Source organism: Cnephaeus nilssonii, assembly GCF_951640355.1.
Source record: "Cnephaeus nilssonii genome assembly, chromosome: 3".
NCBI classification, from domain to species: domain Eukaryota; kingdom Metazoa; phylum Chordata; class Mammalia; order Chiroptera; family Vespertilionidae; genus Cnephaeus; species Cnephaeus nilssonii.
The window spans coordinates 58,113,125-58,137,728 of record NC_137074.1 but is presented as its reverse complement, the minus strand read 5'-3'; the positions used below and the strand labels follow the sequence as shown (position 1 = coordinate 58,137,728).

The window sequence follows — 24,604 nt, the reverse complement described above, 5'->3', positions numbered from 1 at the left end:
TCACCTACCTTTCCAAATTCTCTCCGCCCCCTTTCACTGGCTTTTCCTCCGACCAACCCTCACATTTCTTCTGTGCTTTGGCCCTTGGCCCCTTCGAGCCGAGGATCGGAGCGGAAGCTACTCCCGCCCTTTGCTGTCCGGCGCTCTCCGCCCCTTTCCCCGGGCCCGCGCGGCCCGGCAGGAGAGGGCGGGGCGAGCGAGGGGGCGGGGCTTGCCTCCCACGGCCGGAGGGCGGAGCCTGCAGTGGGAGCTCGCTCGCTCCGTTAGGACCTCGGAGAGCGCCGGGCGCCGCGACCGAAGGGACCGGAGACGCGGCCGGAGCCGGGCCGAAGCCTGCGAGCCCGCCTCCCTCCGCGCCCTGAGCCTCCGGGCTGGCAGGGCGGCTCGTGGCGGCTGCGGAAGGTGCTTAAGTCGGGAGTCCGATAGTCATCCCTGTGGGACGCGGACGCCGCCGTCCAGCGTGGCTCCCGCACACCTGTGTGTGCGCCTGTGAGCGTGGGTGCCCGCGCGACAAGGTCTGCGCGACGGAGTCTGTGTCCGCGCGTCCGCGGGCGAGAGCCCGGAGCTCAGGCGCTCGGCCCCGGGAGGGACGGCGGGAGCCGCGGCTCTGCGCGCCCGGCTGGCAGAGGCGGGACTCGGGCCGCAGCCGTCGCCGCCGCCGCCTCACGTCCCGCAAGAGCCGCCGCTGTGCTGCGGGGAGAGCGGACTGGCGGGCAAGCGCGGCGGCGGCTGCGGGCAGAGCGGGGCACGAGGGGGGTGGAACGGGGAGGGGCGGGAGGGGGGCCCCAACGCGGGGAGGGGAGGAGGGTAGCGGAGGGAGAAGCGGGGGCCGCTGGCGCCGTCGCTCGCCCCTCCCGTTAGCTGTGGCTGTAGGTCGCCCGCAGATGGTTTGGGGTCCGGGGTGTTTGCGGTGGGGGAATGGAAAAAGCACCCCCACCCCATTTCCTATGAAAAAGGGGGAGCATTGAAGACGATCCAGAAGGTGGTGTACCGGCTCCCTCTGCCTCCCCCCCCCCCCCACAACATCATTTTTCTGAACATGAAATAGTCCTGAGCTGAACCCTTAGTTGGAAAGCCCGCCCTTAAGAGGGAGACAGCCTTGGTCGGTTGGACTCGGGTTTGATTGTATAATAACGATGATATAATGCTAATGACGATGATGACACTGCCTTTTATTTTTACCCCAGTGCTGATAAAGCATAGCCACAGCTGGGAATGAAGCCCTTGAAAATGTGATGTACGAGGAGGATACGCTGTTGCTTTTGGAGTTGTGGTTTTTATTCTAAAAAGACAGGCTTTTTAGAATTAAAATTTGGCAATATGTAGCCTGACTTTTAAGTCCTTGATAGCCAGTGATAGTGAAATGGGTACCAGCTGCTGCCTCGACTAAGGAAAAGCTAAACGCTTTTACCTGGGTATAATTCCACGAGTTAAGTCACCCTTTTCCTTTGAATTTCTCAACAGTTTTTTTTAAAATGAAGAAGTTTAATTTCCGGAAAGTTTTGGATGGCTTAACTGCCTCCTCCCCTGGCAGTGGCGGCGGCGGCGGCAGTAACAGCGGCGGCGGGGCTGGCAGCGGCGCCCTGCACTCAGGAGGGCCCGCGGGGCTCCTCAGAGAAGAGATTCAGGAATCCCTGACCTCCGAATATTTCCAGATTTGCAAGGTAAGTGAAAATTGGCTTAAAGCCTGTTATTTCTCTATTTTACTGTGTGAGGAAGGGAGTGTTATACACACACACACACACACACACACACACACCTGGACATTGTTGAGATGCCAGCATCAGAGTCTGGTACAGAGAACTCTGTGGATAGGTCAGTTTGATTTAATAAAGGTATTCCAGGAATCAACTTTTTTAAAAAAATGGTAGTTTAAGGGGGAAATAAGCAAACATAAAAAGTAGAATTTGCAAGGTAATGTTAAGGCCCACTAGTGGAGAACATTTTTAGCGTAATGTTTATGTGGAAGTTGTAAATTGAAGGAGAAAATCGTTATTCTGGATAGTCCTGTGATGTTATTCAGATAAATTAATTGTTATTTTATTTCACTGTTCAGTAAAATGATTAATGCTATTAAGGTGTTGTTAGAGCTAAGTAGATAATAGCTAGAGGAATATATCTGTTTAAAAAATCTAATGGCATTGTTTTAAATTCATTGTTTAAATTCTGAATAAAAACACCCGAGTCTTAAATGAAACAAATAAACAAATGCCATTGGTTTAATAACTGTAGGAACTTTTAATACTTAGAACTCAAAAGTAGCCTATGTTCTGGTTTAGTGGGGAAATATTTTTGTTAGTTATACTTTAATGTTGAACTTCTAATGAACAATCACAAGAGAGTTTCTGATGGGGAGAGATGAGAACTTACAAAACAAGCATTGTTAATATAGAGAGGTATTGTTATATTTTCCGAAACAAAGTGACATAATTTTTATTTTCCTTTTTTTGGGGTGTCCTATAACCTGGCATGTGTAATAAAAAAAAAAAGCTATTACATTACTCACATGATTTAGATGAATATAGTTTTATAAATGTGTTTGAATACATAAGAAACAGTAAATTTTTAAAATCCTCACCCAAAGATACACTTTTTTTATTTTTTATTTTAGAGAGAGGTGGAGAGAGAGAGAAACATTGATGTGTGAGAAAAACATCGATTAGTTGCCTTCTGTACAGGCACTGACTGGAAATCGAACCCGCTACCTTTTAGTGTGCGGGACAACGCTTCAGCCCATGGAACCACCTGGCCAGGGCAGAAACAGCAAATTTTTGAAGTCACAGAAATTAAGTATTAAATTTTTTTGTACTTCCACAAAATCTTTTAAAATTATTAAAATTAGTTTTGTACTAAACAAATTATGTATAATGAGATAAATTTCAATTATTGTGTTAGTCTCTATTACCAGTTGCGTTATTATAAAACATTAATTCTATAGTTATTAAAATGTTGTAAATTAGTTTACATAAAAGGGAGTGTATTTATAATTAGATTAAATAAACTGATTTAATTATAGCCTACCCTGTGTACAAAATTTTGTATACTTTGTATACAAAATTTTATATAATTTTGTTCTCAATTTGAAATAATACATATTTGCTTAGATTAGGGAGGGGCTAAATAGTGGTCATGAGGTAAATATGTAAAAGAGTCCTGGAGGCCAAATTTGGACTGCTAGCCAAAGGAATTATGCCCTGCTTCTCTAATTTTTTATGTACTACTATTTCCATTTCAAGATTATGAAAAAAATTCCAAATTCTCTCAGTTCATGAATGTGGTAGTGATGGAGGAAGATTTTGGTAGATGAAAAATTGGCATAGAAAAGGTAGACTTCTAAAACCAAATGGAATTGGGTTGTTGAAGTTATAAAGCTTGTAGACAAGGTTTTAAATAAAAATATTCAGGGGAAATGAGTGAATTCAAAAGAGGAAGATAGAATTATAGACATCTTCCTATTCAGACAAGAGATAGTCATGGTGTGGTACGAAGAGCACTGGCCTTGGAATCAGAACATTTGTGTTTTATGTAAAGCTCTGCCACTTGCCAGCCGTATAATCTTTTTTAAAAAATATAATTTTTATTGATTTCAGAGAGGAAGGGAGAGGGAGAGAGAGATAGAAATATCAATGATGAGAGAGAATCATTGATTGATTGCCTCCTGCACAACCCCTCCTGGGGATTGAGCCCACAACCCAGGCATGTGCCCTTGGCCGGAATGGAACCTTTACAGTCCCCAGGTTGACACTCTATCCACTGAACCAAACCAGGTAGGGCCCAGCTGTATAATCTTGCGGAAGACATTTATCTGCCTTGAGCCTTGATTTTTCTCACCTGTAGTATGGTAATAAGTACTTCTGCTCTTCTCTCCTAAGAAGGTTATAAGGAAGATAAAAGGAGACAATTAGGTGAAGGCAATGTATAAATTGGAAAAGGTGATGCACTGTATATTTATAATATTGTTAACGTTTTAGTCACCTTCGTAGTGGAATGACTATCACCAGTGGGATATAATAATATTAGATAACAATTTTAAAATAAATTATAAAGGATTGATAGCTATGTAAGCTAACACTAATAGTATTGAAATCTTACTGACTGGCAAAAGTACTATGACATCTTTGGATAGGAATATAGTTAATTATAAAATCTTGTTATATGATTGTGCTTTAGGTTACCTTGACTATAAATATATATAAAAATAGATTAAGGAAATTCCAAAATTAGAACCGTTACTAAAATGGGGACTTCATTTGGACTCACTGATTAAATGTGCAAAGAACATTCTATTCTGCGTACTAAACAGTTGGCACTTTCTGGGTACTTCTACCTTTTCATTGTGGTCAAAATTAAAGTATAAATCTAGAATCTGCTTTTTTTCAAACCATTCTCTCTATTATCTGATTAGTTGTTAAATCCTATCTATTCTGTTTCACCATCTCTAGTACTTGTCATCCCATCATTTTTCTTGCTTGGTTTCTTGAGATCACTTTCTAACTGATCTTCTCACCTCTTGTTTTACCCTATTCTAATTCATTTTGTTATTGTAGAGGTTATTTCTGAATTATAATGTTAATTATGTCATTTCCTTAATAAAAATTGTGTTGGTTTCCCTAGAGCAGTGACAAGTCTTATGTGAAACCCCAGTGAATAACATTTATTAAATAAATACGGTAGTTAATTGGCACACATTTAAAAGTAAATAATAATACATTATATAATCTATATTATATTATTATTGGTTCTTGTGTAATATTATCCATACTCAGGTAGAAGGACATTTACTAGCCTTAAAAAAGTAAAAGTATAAAGCTACTACTACTGTCACATCTATAAGATGTTAAAAAACAAAAACAAAAATGGTAGAAGAAATATTTGTTCAAGATCAGAAAAACAAACAGGTTAATGCGTTGGCTTACTAAAATCGATATGTATGCATTTAAATGCCCATGATGTTCAAATATTTGTGAAATGCATGAACTGCTTTTTATGAATTTGAATTCTATGAAACACTATTTGAAACTATTGCTTTATACAGTAAACTTCAAATTACTTATCTGTATGTAGTTCCCATCAGAAGGGGCTCCTGTTTACCTTTCCATCCTCATTTCTTTGATTCCCACAGGTTGAGAACCGCTGCTGTAGAGCCTAAGACCATCAGAAAATACAGATATTTACATTATGATTCATAACAGTAGCAAAATTACAGTTATGAAGTAGCAACGAAAATAATTTTATGGTTGGGGTCACCACAACATGAGGAACTGTATTAAAGGGTCACGGCATTAGAAAGGTTGAGAACCACTGCCTTAAAGGTTCAAATATCTCTATCTCTATCTCTGTCTCTGTCTGTATTCATCCCTATAGTTAACTGACCCACACCTAATTAGGCTGGGAGCAGGAGAGTGTGAGTATTATAGCTGTGACTAGTTTCAAGCATTCAATATATCAATCTGTGTTTTACAAAGAGAATGGATAAATTACAGAGCTTAATCTGTAATATATCCCATTTGACCTTCATAACAGTCTGATAAGGAAGGCAAGAAAAGTGTTAATATTTTTATTTTATTGATAAGACATCTGAGGCCAGAGAATTTAAGTGGTATCCTTAGCTCTCTAAGTTGGTAAGAGACATAGCTAAGTTTAGCATACTATTCTTTGATTCTCAAATCCAGTACTTTTTCTGCTTCATCTTTCTTATTTAAAAAAGACAGTGTGGTGCCAGGCGGGTGTGGGTCAGTGGTTGAGTGTCGACCTATGAACCAGGAGGTCAAAGTTTGATTCCTGGTCAGAGCACATGCTCTGATTGTGGGCTTGATCCCCAGTAGGGGGTGTGCAGAAGGCAGCTGATGGAAATTCTTATCATTAATATTTCTCTCTCTCTCTCTCTCCCTTTCCCTTTCTCTTTATAAAATCAATAAAAACATATTTTAAAAAATAAAAATAAATAAAAAGGCAACATGTTAAGTTCCTCAGTAAACAGAAACTTTGAGAAGATAAAGACTATTTTGTTGACTCTTCCTTCAAAATACATCCAAGTACGACTATACATCTTCATTTCCACCACATCTCTTACCAGACTACTACTCTAATATTCTCCCTGCTTTAACTCAGGTTACACTACAATCTCATCTCATAATAGACAGGGGGAAAAAAAATCACTGCTCTCTGAGGAAGAACCTTTTTAAACTTTAAATCATATCATGCAATTTTTGCCAGAACTTTTGTGGTTTTTCATTTCTCTTCAAAATAAAACCGTGAGTTCTATGCTTTATAAAGTTCTATGATCTGGCTACTAACAAAACATTATTTTCAATTCTTCTTTCTGTTACTTACTTTTCCAACTACATTATTACTTCTCAGATATGATTCCTGCCTAAGGTTTTTTGCATTTGCTGTTTTCTTTACATGGAGCACTTCCTCCCTCCCCTGCCCCCAAATGATTATATTACTTGTCCCCTTTGTATCCTCAGTTCTTAGTTCAGCTGTTAACTTCTCAGAGAGATTTTCATTGATCACTGTTCACTCACTTTATTCTCCTGATTACTTTTTCTTGATAACACTTACAGCTACCTGTTATTAAATTATGTATTTATTTGCTGCTTTTATTATAATACTAGAGGCCCGGTGCACAAAATTCATGCACTGGTGGGGGCGGGGGGTTCCCTCAGTGCAGCCTGCGCCCTCTCGCAGTCCAGGAGCCCTCGGGAGATGTCCTTAGTGCTGCTGTGGAGGTGGGAGAGGCTCCCACCACCACCGCTGGGCTCGCCAGCTATGAGCCCGGCTTCTGGCTGAGCAGCTCTCCCCCTGTGAGAGCGCACTGACCACCAGGGGGCAGCTCCTGTGTTGAGCATCTACCTCCTGGTGGTCACTACGTGTCATAGTGACTGGTCATTCCGCAGTTTGGTAAATTTGCATATTAGCTTTCTATTATATAGGATAACTTTATGAGGGCAGGGCTTTATTGTGTTCATAACTGTCTTACCAATTCATAGAGCAGTGCCTGCCACATAGAAGACAGTCACATATTTTTTGAATGAATGAAGAATGAATAAATGAGAGCAAGGAAACTGATAGAGCAGTGATTTTCAACTGGCATGCCATAAGAAATTTTAAAATATGCAATACCTGACTATTTAGTCAGGAGCATTGACCTCAAATTTTTTTCATTTGACAATCACCCTTAGATTGTCAAATAAAAAATGATAACAGTAGCTGTCTGATGTGAATTAATCAAAATTATACCTATTTTCTGTGTGAGATTGGCAAAAAATATATATATTTTGGTGTGCCACAGAATTTTAGTAGTTTATGTATGCCATGAGATGAACAAGGTTGAAAATCGCTGTGATAGAGTAATACGTTAAGAGCAAACTAGATATTTTTAATCCTTATCTGAGGTCATGTTCATTGATTTTTAGAGAGAGAAATATTGATGTGAAGAGAAACATCGATTGGTTGCCTCCTGCATGGGCTGAGGATCAAACCCGAAACCTACGTATGTGCCATAACCTGAAATCGAACACGCAACCTTTTGATGTATGGGATGACGCTCCAACCAACTGAGCCATACTGGCCAAGACGAAAAATGTTTTCATTAAATAAATTTTATATTACATAAAAACAAGAAACGATTCAGTGAAAGAGGGTCAACACTTTAGGAACATGGTAAATAATTTTCAAAAAGATATGGAAAAGGAGATTATAGAAAGATTCATTTACATTTACTTTAGCTTTTACTGAGGAAGATATTAGAAACATTCTTGTTTTCCAATTATCTTTTTAGGGGAACAATTCAGAAGTATTAGATAGACAGTGACAAACACATGGGATATTCTAGGGATATTCTAGCCCTAATTAACAAAATAGACAAAACTAAATGTATCACCAGAACCACATGGCATAATCCCCAAAGTTTTGAACAAACTTAAATTAGGCAATTCATTATTCATCAACACATATCTCTTTTATCTTCTCTCTCTTTTTTTTATTCATCAACACTTTTAAACTGTTTTGTGTTTTTTTTTTTTTGTTTGTTTGTTTGTTTATAAATGGTCATGGTCAGAACCAACATGTAGATAAGTAGTATAACTTCTTCAGGGAAATAAATTTGTAATCATGATCCTCATTCTACACATAGTGTCAGATATTGCCAGATAACGATGTATAAAATCAGAAGCAGGTGTAGACTGTGAAGAGTTGGGTTTTCCAGGACCTTGAATGATGAAAGGAGATTAAGTACCTAGATATCCTTGACTATCATCTCTTCAGGTTTTCTGTTATCTTCACATTCTTGTAATTTTACATCATTGTACTTGGGAGGGTCTATAAATGAGATTGGCACATGACTATTAACACAATTCCTAATTTTCCCAATTTTCATTCATTAAAAGAACTATACAAGGTTCCCTGAGATGGGTGTACTTGTCTCATTCTATACTTCTAAACTGGTAAAGTAAAAGGTAGTACAGTTGACACTTATGGATAACTTATGGATAAAATATCTGACAAGGACTTCGTGCTCCTGCTACTAAAATGAACAATAGAGGAAGGGCATCTTTAAGAAAAGTAATGAATGCAAACCAGAAAAATTTAAGAACCAAGTAGAATTAAAATTTAAAAAATTTTAAGAACCAGGAACCAAAGCCTACTCTAGGCTTTCTACTTTGCTTATCTAAAGTATAGGGACAGGCTTGAGTAAGGGATTATAGACTTGTAGGAAGTATATTTATTACTTTTTTAAGTTACCATAAAGAACAATCACATTTTCTCATGAAAAGTCTTTGGTGCAAGTATATTGTCAGTAAAATTGGGTTGTTGTTCTATTTAGTATGGCAGTTCTTGTGTTCTTAAAAACAAACAGTGCTGCCATACTTGTGTATGTCTCAGTATAGAACTAATTTAAAATCTTACATAATTTTCAAATTTATCTGTAGGATTATTATAAGTTATTAAACCAAATACCCATTTTTTGAAGTATAGTACATTTTTCTGCCTTCATTTGAAGATGTGCCTGCGGGGGGGGGGGGGGGGGGTGGGAAATCATAGGGTTAAGTTCCATAGTTTATTTTTAATGATAAGATGATTGTATTGGTTTCCCACATTATAGTCTATAAAACATTTACATATTAGTTTAATAGCAATAACTTTGTATCCATTAAAAAGTTCAAGTACTGGTAGAAGCTTTTAATTTGAGTTTTTCCCCATGAGACAATATTGAGTTTTTTGCTTCTACATAATTGCCAAAATACTGATCTTTATTAAAGATTTGGTTAGAGTGACAATTACGGGTTTGTTTGTTTTTTATATAGTTAAATCTTTGATCCCTTCCTTTTTATCTCCTAAGTAAGGAAATGTCTCTAAAATTTAGAGTTTTGATTAAATATTCATTTCTATTTACTTTTATCTTTGGTTCTTTGATCTTTTATATTTTAACTTTTTTTTTTAATCCAAACAGAATTTGTTTTGGTGTACAGTGTAACTCTAAAATAATTTTTTCAAGTAGCCAAATCAATTTTATCATGCCATTTATTAACTAATTATTTTTCCAGTGGTTATGATACTCCTTTGTCACATAATAACTTTTGTTATGCACTAGCACTTGTATTTGGGTTAACAATGTTCTCCCATTTTTCTGCCAATTCTTATGCCAACATCATAGTGATTTAATTATCAGGCTAAAAAGACTGGTCAAAATAATGTGTAGGGTGGATTTTGGAATATTTAAAAGGAAATGCAGTGCCTGTGCCCATCAACCAACTACTGCAAATCTGTAGTCAAAGTTGGGTTTATTACATCAAGGGAGATTGCACACCATAAGAATCCATGATACGTCTCAGTAAGAGGGTGTTAGAAAGGGGGTTGTTACAAGATTTGGGCCTGTATTAGGTGATTTTAAGAAAGTTCAAAGAAGCATAGTTGAGTGTTGTCAGAAAGTAGGGGATAGTTCTATCATTTTGTAACCTAAGAATATTTATCTAGGAGGCAAGAGGAACAGCATGGGCTAAAGCTATAATTACTAAAGAAGTAGCAGTTATGTTAGTTGGATTAGGGGAACACATTTAATCATTAGTGTAGTTTACACAATGTTCTTACATTTATCAGTACCCAGACATGATCCTGTAGTGGTTTTGTTTTTGTCTTGCTTCAACATGATCAGAGGGGCCTTGTTTGATGGTTTTCTGTGAAATTGTTCATGTTCCATAGGAGAACACTATAGCCTAGCTCCGTGGTCGGCAAACTGCGGCTCTCGAGCCACATGCGGCTCTTTGGCCCCTTGAGTGTGGCTCTTCCACAAAATATCACGTGCGATTCAATTGAAACTTTGTGGCCCATGCGCAGAATTCGGTTTTCGGCTCTCAAAAGAAATTTCAATCGTTGTACTGTTGATATTTGGCTCTGTTGACTAATGAGTTTGCCGACCACTAGCCTAGCTATTAGTTCCATGCAAGCTCTAGCTAATAGCTGCTAGAGGCTACTTTTTTCTCTTTTAGCTACTTCTAAAGTAGCTGAAGTTGCTAGAATATGTTGCTAAGCAGTCCTGCTTTAATACCTCCATAAGAGAAATTTTTTTTGTTGATCAACAGCCAACAATTCATGTTCATTGATTTGAATTTGTTATATAATTTCTATTCAAAATGATTTGAAATTGTTATATAATTATATGTAATATGTAATATACAACATCTATTGTTTAGTAAAATTTTACACTTGAAATAGTATACTTGAAAACAAATATAGTAAGTATAACAATTTTTGTGCTAGTTTTATTTGTACTATATCTCCATTTAGTTATAATTCACATTTTTTCCTCCTCCATTTTGAGAAAATATACAGATTTTGTTTCTTCTACATAATATTCCCTAGCAGGCAGCCATTTTTAACTCTAGCAGGTAAACAGAAGATTTGGTGTAATTTTTGTTTTTCTGAGTTCAACCCAGCATATCAATTTAGCATTTTTGTGTGGATATACAAAATTTCATTTGTTGTGGAAATAAAACAATTTTCAAAAATAAAACTAATTTTTAAAAATCCTATAGGAAAGTCTGTTGTGTATGTATTAGTCTGAGTAATGTAAAGTCAAATTTATTGGGGTTACCATGGTTAATAAGACTATTTGGTTTTAAGTGTACAATTCTATGATACATTCATCATCTGTATATTGCATTGTGTACTCACCCCCAAAGTCAAATCTTCTGTCACCATATATTTGACCCTATTTACCCTTTACTACCCCCCACACTCCTTCCCTCTGGTAACCACTATACTGTTGTCTGTGTCTATGAGTTTTTTATTTTTTTGTTCATTTGTTGTTTTCAGTTTTATATACAATGGACTGCTACTCAGCCATAAGAAAAGATGAAATACTACCATTTATGACAATATGGATAGATCTTGAGAATATCATGCTAAGCGAAATAAGTCAGACAGAAAAAGTTAAGAACCATGTGAAAGCATTACTTTAAAGGAATGGTAGCAGTTGGCTGAAACAAACCACTTTCTTCTTGTAACTTCACACTACAAGAAATTTTTGAGATTTTTTTTCTCTCTTTCTGCCCATGTTAGTTCTCACGTGCTGTTCTTCCTTTTTTTCATGACTTATTTCTTTCCCTAGATTTTTCATATTTCTCTGTAGTCATGCCTTAGGTCAGTATTTTTCCTTAACAAAGGTCAGTCTTTACCTTAACTGAGGTTGTCTGTTGTCTTTTTATCTACAATAACAATATCTTTGTATATCTTAACATAGTTAGAACTTTTCCTTAGGATAAATTCCTAGGAGAACAGGTTTATAGCTAAAGAGGAAGCTTATTTTTTTTAAGTGTTTGATATATATAATCAAATTGTTTCACTGAAAAGTCATAGAAGTTTGTATTTCTTTTTAGAAGTTTATATTTATTTGTCAATTATTCCTCAGTAAGATTGGGCCAGGAAAGAAGCTTATAAGGGGTACTTGTTTCCTTTTACCTTTGAAAACCCTATAAATTGCCATCATTTAAAAAATGTTTGACTATATAATTGGCAACTTAAAGTTGTTTTCGTTTGTATTTCATTGTTTAGTAGTAAATTTTGCTCATTAAAAATATGTACTGGTCATTTGCATTTTTTCTATAGTGAATTAGATGTTGTTTGTTGAGTATTTTATTTTGGGATGTTTAGCTTTTTTTTCTTATTGTTTATAAGAGTGTTTTATATAGCAACAATATTAACACTTTATTTATTATGTTATATATAAAAAATTATTATAGATCTTCATCCACTATGTTATGTAAAAGACTTTAAGCTTCTTTAATCTTATATGAGTAGGGATCTAATATTATTAAATGATCAGTCACTTGTTCCAGTACTACTTATGGAGTAATTTTTTTTCTCATTGATTTTATTGTTGCTTTTTTAAAAACTGTGTTTATGAAGTCCATTCTTTTTTAAAAAAACATGTTTTTATTGATTTTTAGAGAGAGAGGAAGGGAGAGGAATAGAGAGATAGAAACATCATCAATCGGCTGCCTTCTGCACACACCCTACTGGTGATTGAGCCTGTAACCTAGGCATGTGCCCTGATCAGGAATTGAACCATGACCTCTTAGTTCCTAAGTCGATGCTCAACCACTGAACCATACCGGCTGGGCTGATTGCTGCTTTTAATCATACATTCAATTATTTTGTTTACTTAATCTGCTTTTCATCATTTTATTTTATTACATTAATCTGTGTCATCCTATCTATCCTACCTAATAATAGACAAATATGCAAATTGACCATACCTCCAACACACCCACAAGCCAGGCCCACCATCCAATCAGAGCAAGCATGCAAATTAACCCAAACCAAGATGGCTACAGCCACAGAGAGCAAGGTTTCCTAGGTAACAGAGGAAGCCAAGCTTTCTGCCTGCCCTTGCCAGGCCTAAGCCTCCACTCAAGCTACAAAATTTCAATTATAGAAGGTAAACAAATTCAAACAAATGGCGGCAGAATGGAGCTTGAGAGAGCAGGCCAGGGTTGCCGCCGGCAACAGGGGAAGCAAAGCTTTCTGCACACCCTGGCGGGGCCCACCCGCTTAAGGCAACAAAGTTTCAATTATAACCCCAACACAAATGGCTCCCGGCCTCGGAGGGAACCCCAGGCTTGGCTCCGCTCCAGGCTACAAAGTTTCAATTGTAGAAGGAAAATAAATTCCAGATACCAGGGCCTCCGCTTGGGTTGCCAGGGGACGTGGCTGGCCTGCAAACCACCACAGGCCCCTCGCTCAGGCCGCCCCACACCCCAAGGGAACCCCCACCTGATCTGGGACACCCTTCAGGGCAAACCAGCTGGCCCCCACCCCTGTACCAGGCCTCTATCCTATCTAATAAAAGAGTAATATGCAGATTGATCATCACTGCAACACACAATATAGCTGCCCCCATGTGGTCAAAGATCCTGCCCCCATGTGGACACAAGATGGCCACCACAAGATGGCCAGCAGGAGAGGGCAGTTGGGAGGCACCCGGCCTGCAAGGGAGGGCAGTTGATAAGGACTAGGCCTGCAAGGGAGGGCAGTTGGAGGTGATCAACCCTGCAGGAGAGGGCAGTTAGGGGTAACCAGGCCGGCAGAGGAGGGAAGTTGGGGGCAAACAGGCTGGCAGCAGAGTGGTTAGGGGGTGATCAGGCTGGCAGGCAGAAGCGGTTAGGGCCAATCAGGAAGGCAGGCAGGCAAGCAGTTGGGAGCCAGCAGTCCTGGATTGTGAGAGGGATGTCCGACTGCCCGTTTAGGCTTAAACGGGCAGTTGGACATCCCTTGAGGGGTCCCATATTGGAGAGGGTACAGGCTGGGCTGAGGGACAACCCCCCTCTGTGCACGAATTTCATGCACCAGGCCTCTAGTATATACATAAAAGCATAATATACAAATCAACCAGACAGCGGAATGACTGGTAGCTATGATGTGCACTGACCACCAGGGGGCAGACGCTTAATGAAGGAGCTGCCCCCAGCCCGCAGGCATTGCCCAAACGGGGCCTACCAGCCAATCTCTTGGTCCCTCCTCCCGGCTGACAGGCTTCTATCACCTGATGGGGAACCGGGAACAGGGTGGGTGGTGGCAGGGGGTGGGGCCAGCTGCTGGCAGCCAGGGAAGATGGCCCTGATCACAGGTCAGGCCTAAAGACCATATCCGTGCACGAAGTTCATGCACTGGGCCCCTAGTATTAGTATAGCAATTAAAATTGATTGTTTTATAATATTTTTTAATATTTCCTATTTCTTCCACCCCCTTTTTTTTCCCTTTTCAAAATTTCTTGTTTAGTTTTAGGTTTATATTTCCAGATAAACTTTAGTCTTCATTTTCTCAAGTTTCATAAAAAAATCCAACTGGGGCCCGGCCAGTATAGTTCAGTGGTTGAGCATCAACCTATGAACCAGGAGGTCATAGTTTGATTCCTGGTCAGGGCACATGCCCAGGTTGTGGGCTTGATCTCTAGTAGGTGGTGTATAGGAGGCAGTCGATCAATGATTCTCTCTCATCATTGATATTTCTATCTCTGTCTTTCTCCCTCTCCCTTTCTCTCTGAAATCAATACAAATATATTTAAAAGAAAAAATTCCAGTTGGGATTCTGATTGTTCTACATTGCATTTATATTTTGGGGCAAGTGTGATATATTTTGAGTATTGAATTTTCTGATATTATGATATACCTCTTAAGGTTTTTTATTATTTACCTTGATCAGAAATATTTCATAGTGTTTGTTGTAGTTTGAATAGGTAACACATTTCTTGTAAGGTTTTATCCTAGAATATTATTTGTTTTGCTATTTTGAATCAGAACTCTTCTTACAATATATTTTTGTTTAATACTAATTTAGAAAAAATATAATATTTTTCATATTTATTTTTGTAACTTTCAATAAACTTATTGAAATCAGGTGGGATAGAGAGATACCTATGCTTATGAAGAGGTATTTAAGAGATTGTGCCAATTTATATTTCTGGAATAAGCTACTTAATCATGTTATACTTTAAAAAATACACTACTGCAAGATACACTACTATAGTTACTTTTCAAATATTTTCTTTCAGGCTTGCCTCCTATATTTCTAAATAGGATCAATATATAATTTTCTCATGTGTGTGTTGTATGTGTGAGTGCACGTGTATGTAGTCTATGTCATGTTTTTTAATGTGACTTTAATCTCCTTCATTTTTTTCTATCTGAAATAAAGTACTAAGTTATTTAAAGATTTGAAAAATACTCTTTTGACTGGGAATAATATTTTTGAGGAAATATTTTTGAAGCAAAAATTTTATGGTAATTGATCAATTTGGATTACTGCCTTTTTAAAATTAAATTTACCAATTTATATTTTCACAGGAAATTACAGATTTCATTCAGTATTTCACGTTTATTAGTACCGAATTATACATTCTTTTTATAATAAAAATTCTTTTGTAACTAAGGCTATATATCTTTATTTAACATTATATGTTTATATCTTTTCTATCTTTTCTCTTTATTAACTGTTCCAGAGGTTTGTCTATTTTATTGGTGTTCTAAATAACTAGTTCATGGAGCTGATACTTAATCATTTTATTTTATTTTTTGCCTTTAATAGCTTTTTCTTTAATATACACTCTTTGGAATTTGAGATTTTTCCTTTTGTTAGTCTATATATGATGAATCATAAGTATTCCAATAATACTGGTACGGAGCACTAGAAAGTATATTTTTATTTGGCATAAGCAAAGGTCATGATATATTTGTAACTCTTACTAGTTTTATATACAGTGCCTCTATATCTTGTTTTTAGCTTGCCAGATGAGTTAATAACAGAGATATATCATTCCATACAATTATGGTTCTGTTCATTTTTCTTTTTATTAATTTATCTTTTATATTTTAATACAGTGATATTTGTGCAAAAACACTGAAATATCTCCATTGTGAAATATACCCTTTAATAAAATATTTGCTGCCGAAACCGGTTTGGCTCAGTGGATAGAGCATCTGCCTGCGGACTCAAGGGTCCCAGGTTCGATTCTGGTCAAGGGCATGTACCTTGGTTGCGGGCACATCCCCAGTAGGGGGTGTGCAAGAGGCAGCTGATCGATGTTTCTCTCTCATCGATGTTTCTAACTCTATCCCTCTCTCTTCCTCTCTGTAAAAAATCAATAAAATATATTTTAAAAAAATAAAATATTTGCTGTTTTATTTAATGCCTTTTGCATTAAATTATGATAATAGTATGATACCAAGTTTTCTTCTGTTTGCATTGCTTTAACCTGATAGTTTGCCATTTTTTACTGGATTTCTAGAGTGTTCTGGATATCATATTAACCTGTGAAAATATAATATATTTTTAATTATTTAATTAAATTTTTATTTTGAGATTATTGTAGATTCACATGCAATTGTAAGAAATAATACAGATAGATTTCGTGTATCCTTTACCCAGTTTCTTCCAAAGGTAACATCTTGCAAAACTAAAATACAATAATGTAATCAGGATATTGACATTGATATAATCAACATATAGAACATTTTCATCATCACAAGAATCCCTCATGCTGCCCTTTTAGAGTGGCACACAACCCCTCACCTTTAATCCTGGAAACCACTAACCTGTACTCCACTTCTTTTTTCTTTTTTTGTCATTTCAAGAATCCTATATAATAAAGAGGTAATATGCAAATTGACCCTCATGCCCTCACAAGATGGCTGCCTATGAACAGGACGGCAGGGGGGTTAGTGAGGGACAACCAAATGACTGAACAGCAGGCTGCCTGGGGCAACCAGGTCGGCAGGGGAGGGGGCAGTTGGGGGTGTCCAGGCCAGCAGGGGGGGAAGTAAGAGGCAACCAGGCCTGCGGGGGTGGGGGGCAGTTAGGAGTGACCAGGCCAGCAGGGAGAGGGCAGTTGGGGGCAATCAGGCAGGCAGGCAGGTGAGCGGTTAGGAGCCAGCAGTCCTGGATTGTGAGAGGGATGTCCGACTGCCTGTTTAGGGATCGGGCCTAAACGGGCAGTTGGACATCCCTCAAGGGGTCCCAGATTGGAGAGGGTGCAGGCTGGGCTGAGGGACACACACCCCTCTCCCCTCCCTCTGTGCACGAATTTTGTGCACCAGGACTCTAGTGTGTGTATATATATATATATGGCTAAGTGTCCATCCGACCAGTAGCTATTACATGCACTGACCACCAGGGGGCAGATGCTCAACACAGGAGCTGCCATGATGTGCACTGGCCATTTAAAAATAAATGGCCCCATGGACCTGGCGCCAACAAACCAACACTTGGCTTCCCCCAAGTGGGACACAGGCCCCACCACCACCCCGGAGCGACACCCCACCAAATTGCAGCCAATGCTGCCAAGACCCCATGGTGCAAAATATGGCCCACAGTCCAGCCCAACCCAGAAACGGTCACTGTGGGCGCCAGGTAATGACTTCATGTAGCAAAGCCCGGCTTCCACTCCCTAGCAACCAGCCTCCTTGGAGTTTCTTCAGCCCAGGAACCCGACTTGCTTTATGGCCAGGTGAAAACATTTTATAATTTAAACAAATGTTTGTGAATTGTTTTCCCGTGCCTCATCTCATTTGATCCTCACAAAAGTCTTGGAGTAGGCAGATAGGAGACTCAGTAGAATCATATTTTCTTTTCATTAGCAAGACACAAATAGCGATATTAAAATACTTCTAATTAATTTCCTTTCAATGTGAACGAATCTGTGCACCGGGACACTAGTATGCATATAAGATCTTTGTTTAATCTCTTTCTGCCCACCTCCCTTCTCTCTGAGAATCATCAGTCTGTACCATTTCCATGCCTCTGATTCTATTTTATTCACCAGTTTATTCTGCTCATTAGATTTCTTATTCATAATTTTGATTTCTAGATTCAATTGTTGGTAGGTATGTATTTGTTGCCATTTTGTTGTTCATATTTTTTATCTTTTTCATTTTCTTCTTCTTCCTCTTCTTAAAGAATACCCTTTAACATTTCATGTAATACTGGCTTGGTACTAATGAACTCCTTTAGCTTTTTCTTGTCTGTGAAGTTCTTTATCTAACCTTCAATTCTAAATGATAGCTTTGCTGGATAGAGTAAATCTTGGTTGTAGGTCCTTGCTATTCATCACTTTGAATATTTCTTGCCACCCCCTTCTGGCCTGCATAGTTTCTGTTGAAAAATCAGCTGACAGTCATATGGGTGCTCCCTAGAAAAAACTGCTTTTCTCTTGCTGCTTTTAAGATTCTTTCTTTGTCTTTAGCCCTTGTAATTTTAATTATGATGTGTCTTGGTGTGGGCCATTTTGGGTTCCTCTTGTTTGGAACTCTCTGTGCTTCCTGGACTTGTAAGTTTATTTCTTTCACTATGTAGGGGAAATTTTCTGTCATTATTTCTTTAAATAGGTTTTCAATATTTTGCTCTCTCTCTTCTTCTGGCACCCCCATAATGTGAATGTTGGTATGCTTGAAGTTGTCCCAGAGGCTCCTTACACTATCTTCATATTTTTGGAATCTTATTTCTTTTTGCTCTTCTGTTGGGTGTTTTTTGCTTCCTCATATTTAAATCATTGATTTGATTCTCAGAACCCTCTACTCTAATGTTGAATCCCTGTATATTATTCTTTATTTTAGTCATTGTATGCTTAATTTCTGACTTGTCCTTTTACATGTGTTTGGCATTCTCACCAAGATCCTTGAAAGTCTCACTAAGTTTCTTGGAGGTTTCTAGAAGATTCTTGAGTAACCTTATAACCGTGGTTTTGAACTCTATATCCAGTTGTTTGCTTTCTTCCATTTCTTTAATTTGTGACATGATTCTTTGTCTCCACATTTTGGCTTCTTCCCTGTGTTTGTTTCTATGTACTGGGTAGAGCTGCCATGTCTCCTTGAGTTGGTAGAGTGGCCTTGTGTAGTAGGTGTCCTATAGGGCCCAGTGGCTCAACTTCCCCAGTCACCTGAGCTGGAAACTCTAAGTGCACCCTTCTGTGGGCTGTGAGCACAGTCTTGTAGTTGAGACTTGATTGCTATTGGTGTCACTGGTAGGAATTGACCTCCAGGCCAATTTGCTATGAGGACCAGCTGGGACTACAGTGGGAGAGCTGCTATGCAGGAGACAACCCTATGGAGTAGGACTTTAGTGGGGCTTTGGTGCTTACTGAGTCTGCCCCTTGAATGTGTTGCTTATGGATGTGTAGAGTTGTAATCTGGTATGGTCTCACACTGACCACTGGGTACGCTGGCTCTTGGGTCTCCAGGGAGGTGCAAAGTCAGCCACTTCCTGGAGCCACCAGCAGGAGCTACAGAGAGATCTTCAGATTCTTCCTTTTTGTATGGGGTTTGGAATTTATCAGACAAGGCCCAGTTATGAAGCAAGACAGGCTGGTACTGATGCTGAGTCTTGGGCCTTTTATTGATAGATTTGGGGCTCCCTGACCCAGCCACAGCTTGTTTGAGATTTTCAAGGACAGGCCATTCATATGCAAAAGCCACTGCAGGCAGCTTGGGTGGGGAAGTAAATTGGATGAAGTGGGGTCTTAGGGAATCACCAGTGCAGAGCAAACAGAAATGGCTGCCATTCAGCCCTGAGACTGAGGAGGTCCCAGCACAGGAACAATGATCCCTGTACCTCCATCTGGGAGAAAGCCACCCCCAAGTTCCTGCTCCTATGCCAGACAAATGTGTCCCTCAGAGCCTCACCCTGGTGCTGGAGCTCAGAGGAAGCGGGACCTTGTAAGTTCAGTTTCAAGAGGAACAGCTGTGTCTCCAGCAGCCTCTGTGTCACTCACCTCCAATCTGCACTGGTTTTGACAGCTCTGGGACCCTGTGCTGGGGGTCTTTGCTCCTCTGGGAGGCCTCTGCAGAGATGATCTCCTTCCCGATTAAAAACGTGGCACACTTGGGTGCTGGACCCACCCATTCTGTGCGTCCGCATCTCCTACCAGTCTCAGTGTGCTTTCTTCTTTACTTCTTTAGTTGTAGGACTTCCATTCAGCCAGCTTTCCAGTGGTTCTAGATGATCGTTGTTCTATATTTTAGTTGGAATTTTGATGTGGTTGTGGGAGGCAGAGAGTACAGGCATATACCCTATGCTGCCATCTTGGTTCCCTCTCCATGATGGTTTTTTTATATTTCAGATTTTTCTTGTTTCTCAAGGTAGGCCTGTTTGCTATAAACTTCCTTCTTAGTATTACTTTTGCTGCATCCCAAAGATTTTGGTATGTTGTGTTCTCATTTTAATTTGTCTCTATGTATGTTTTGATTTATTATTTTATTTCTTTATTGACCCAATAGTTGTTCACTAGCATGTTTTTTAGTCTCCACATTTTTGTGATTTTTCCAGCTTTCTTCTTGTAGTTTTCTTGTTTTGTACAGTTGTGGTCAAAAAAGATGCTTGATATGATTTCATTCTTCTTAAATTTATGGAGACTTGTTTTGTGTCTTAACATATGGTCTATCCTTGAGAATGTTCCATGTACACTTGAGAAGAATGTATTCTGTCTTGGGGATGGGAAGTTATATAAATATCTGGTATAATGTGTCATTTAAGGCTGATGTTTCCTTGTTGACTTTCTAGCTGGATGATTTATTCATTGGTGTAAGTGGAGTGTTAAAATCTCCTACTATTATTGTCTGCTGTCAATGTCATATTTTAAGTATGTTAAAAATTGCTTTATATATTTTGTTGCTCCTAGGTTGGATGCATATATACTTAAAATGTTATGTCTTCCTGATGGATTATGTCCTTTATTATTATAAAATGTCTATCTCTGTCTCGTCTTACCTTTTTTGTCTTGAAATGTACTTTGTCTTATATATATATGGTTACATCTGCTTTTCTCTGGATACCATTTGCTTGGAGTATATTATTCCACATTTTCACTTGAGCCTATGTTTGTCTTTGGAGCTGAGATGAATCTCCTGAAGTCAGCATATAGTTGGGTGTTGTTTTTTAATCCATCCATCTATTCTGTGCCTTTGGTGAGTTCAGTTCATTAACATTGAGGTTAGTTTTTGATATATGAAGACTTACTACAGTCATTTTATTTTTTGATTTCTGGTTGTTCCATATCTCCATTGTTTCATTTCCCTCATGCTTCTGTTTGTTATTTTAGTTTGGTGGTTTTCTATGATGTTTTTGTTCATTTAGTCTGTTTTTGTATTTCATGTCTCAGCTCTGGATTTATTTTGTGATTATCATGAAATTTATGTAAAATGTCTTGGACAAGATAGTTCCTTTTTCTTCTTATAGCATCCTATATTCATTCACATACCAGTTCAGTTCTTTTCTTCTTCCCTTATTATATTCTTACTAGAGGCCTGGTGCATGAAAATTCATGCACTGGTGGGGGCGTCCTTCAGCCCGGCTGCACCCTCTCCAATCTGGGACCCCTCAGGGGATGTCTGACTGCCGGTTTGGGCCCGAGTGGGATCAGGCCTAAACTGGCAGTTGGACATCCCTCTCACAATCCAGGACCACTAGCTCCTAAGTGCTCAACTGCCTGCCTGCCTAATCATCTCTAACCACTCTGCCTGCCGGCCTGGTCACCCCTAACTGCTCTCCCCTGCTGGTCTGATCCCCCTAACCACCTCTGACTCAGCCTCTGCCACCATGGCTTTGTCCGGAGGGACGTCTGGTCTAATTAGCATATTACCCTTTTATTAGTATAGATTTTCAAAAATTATTTCTTTTTATGTTGTGTATTTGTTACTAAATCGCAGTAGAGTTATTTATTTGTGTTAATTTTCACCTGAGGATATTTTTTCACTGATTTTTAGCTAGAATGGAAGGGAGGGAGGAAAAGAGGGAGAGTGGCAAAGAGGAAGGGAGGGAGGGAGGGAGGGAGGGAGGGAGGGAGGGAGAGAGAGAGAGAGAGAGAGAGAGAGAGAGAGAGAGAAAGAGAAACATCAATGTGAGAGAGACACATCGATTGGTTGCCTGCCAGGGCTGAGGATCTAACTTGCAATCCAGGGATGTGCCCTTGATCAGGAATCAAACACACCACCCTTTGGTTTCTGTGGCCAGTGCTCTAACCACTGAGCACACTGGCCAGGGCTAGAGTTATTTTTGATGCTTTTTCACCCCTTAACATTTATGTTATAATTAAGAGTTTAACACACTTTTTAAAACTTTTTAATTGAATTTGTTTGGTTGACATTGGTTAGTAAAATTACATAGGTTTCAGGTGTACAATTCTATAATACGTTATCTGTATATTGTATTACGTGTTTACCACCTCAAGTCTCCTTCCATCACCATTTATCTCCTCTTTATCCTTGTCTACCTCCTCCCATCCCCTTTCCCTCTGGTAACCACCATACTGCTGTCTGTGTCTGTGAGTTTTTTTTCCTTAATCCCTTCACATTTTTCACCCTGCACAACCTGACAGCTGTCAGTCTGCTCTCTATCTATGAGTCTGTCTCTATTTTGCTTATTCATTTAGTTCATTAAAGTGAAATCATATAATACTTGTATTTTTTCTGACTGGCTTATTTCACTTAGCATAATGCTCTCTAGGTCCATCCAGGCTGTTGCAAAAGATAAGAATTCCTTCTTTTTTATGGCCGCATAGTATTCCATTGTGTAAATGTACCACAGCTTTTTTATCCACTTATCTACTGATGGACACTTGGGTGTTTCAAAATCTTGCCTATTGTAAATAATGCTGCAGTGAACATAAGGGTGTATATATTCTTTCAAATTAGCATTTGGGTTTCTTTGGATATATTCCCAGAAGTGGAATCGCCAGGTTATTAGGGAGTTCCATTTTTAGTTTTTTCAGAAAACTCCATACTGCTTTCCACAGTGGTTGCACCAATCTGTATTCCCAACAACAGTGCATGAGGGTTTCCTTTTCTCCACATCCTTGCCAACACTTGTGTTTTATTGATTTATTGATGACATCCACTCTAACAGGTGTGAGATGATATCTCATTGGGATTTTAATTTGCACTTCTCTGGTGATTAGTGACAGTGAGCATGTTTCCATACATAGACTGGTCATCTGTATGTCCTCTTTGTAGAAGGGTCTATTCAGGCCCTTTGCCCATTTTTAAAATTTGATTGTTTATATTTTTGGTATTGAGTTTTATAAGTTTTTTATTTTTTAGTCCTCACCTGAGAATATATTTTTATTGATTTTAGAGAGAAAAATTGATAGGTTGCTTCCCATATGCACTCCAACCGGGGGATGAACCTGCAACCTAGGTATGTGCCCTGACCAGGAATTGAACCCGCAAAATTTGGGTGTATGGGACATCACTCCAACCAACTGAGCCACATGGCCAGGGCAAGTTTTATAAATTTTGGATGTTAACCCATTTCAGATTTATCATTGGTGAATATGTTCTCCCATCCAGCAGGTTGTCTTTTCATTTTGTTAATCATTTCCTTTACTGTGCAAAAACATCTTAGTTTGATGTCGTGCCATTTGTTTATTTTTTCTCATTTTCTTTGCCTGAGGAGATACATCAGAAAAAAATATTGCCAAGTTTTCTTCTAGGATTTATATGGTTTTGAGTCTTTAAGTCTGTAATCCATTTTGAGTTTATTCTTGTGTATGGTGTGAGAAGGTGATCTAGTTTCATTGTATCTGTCCAGTTTTCTCAACACCATTTAGTGAATAGACTATCTTTACTCCATTGTATGTTTTTGACTCCTTTGTCAAGTATCAAATGACCATACAGGCATGGGTTGATTTCTGGGCTCTCTTTTCTGTTCCACTGATCTATATGTGTTTTTATGCCAGTATCCTGATGTTTTGATTACTGTTACCTTGTAGTATAGTTTGATATCAGTGGTGGGGGAATGTGGTGGGTGAATGAGATCTGGGTTCCTGAACCTGGCAGGCTGCCTCTGGGTTCTATATGGCTGCTGGAGCTGCTGTGCTGTAGACACATTCCAGCCGCAGCTATGAGGCTCTTGAGGCTCTGCCACAGTCAGTCAGGAGAGGGAGCTGGATTCTCAGGCACCAAGACTGTTTCTTCTCCACTCTTACTCTCCACCAGACAGTAGAGTGGGACTGCACCCTGACGCCTCTACTGCTACTGCATTTACTGGGGTGGTGGGCTCAGCCATGATGGCAGGTACTGTCTTTGTCTTCCCTCCTGTCTCCCCTAGGTGTTCCAGTACCCCCACTCAGATGTACCAATGTGTGGCTCTCTCAATTATGCTAGTGTGTTGAGCAGAGGAATCTTTGTTGGATTATGGATGGCTGATTAGTTGTAGATTTAAAGTTTGATACAAAGAGTCTTCTCACTTCACTGTGATGCTATTGTCACTCTAGATTTTGTTTTTTTAACACAGATTGAATGTCTTCCTCTTGTTAATACATGCTTAGGTAAGTGTCTAAACAGTTCCTCTCCCTGGAGGCAACCAGTGTTATCAATCTTTCGTATATCCTTCCAGAGATAGTTATTGCATATATATGTAAACGTGGTTTTATCCTTTAGCAAAAATTATGGTATAATATACATACTTTTCTCCGTACTTTTTTCCTTAACAATATATCTTATCTGTCATTCCATACAGGTCTACTGTATTCTTTGTAGTTGTATAGTATTCAATGATATGGCTGTGCCATAATTTATTCTATCAGTTCCTTATAGGTAGACATTTAAAGGTCAGTTAT

General features: G+C 39.0%; 1 protein-coding gene across 1 annotated transcript in view; it reads left to right on the top strand.

Moving 5' to 3' along the window:
* Positions 1 to 314: 314 nt before the first annotated feature.
* Positions 315 to 24,604, top strand: part of STXBP5L (syntaxin binding protein 5L) — a gene marked incomplete at its 3' end in the record, with an annotated part of 214,250 nt that continues 189,960 nt past the window's right edge. The window contains exons 1-2 of the mRNA XM_079766307.1: positions 315 to 402; positions 1,465 to 1,664. Of these exons, the coding sequence (XP_079622433.1) occupies positions 1,476 to 1,664 (189 nt within the window). The 5' untranslated portion in view covers positions 315 to 402; positions 1,465 to 1,475. The remainder of the gene's footprint in view (positions 403 to 1,464; positions 1,665 to 24,604) is intronic.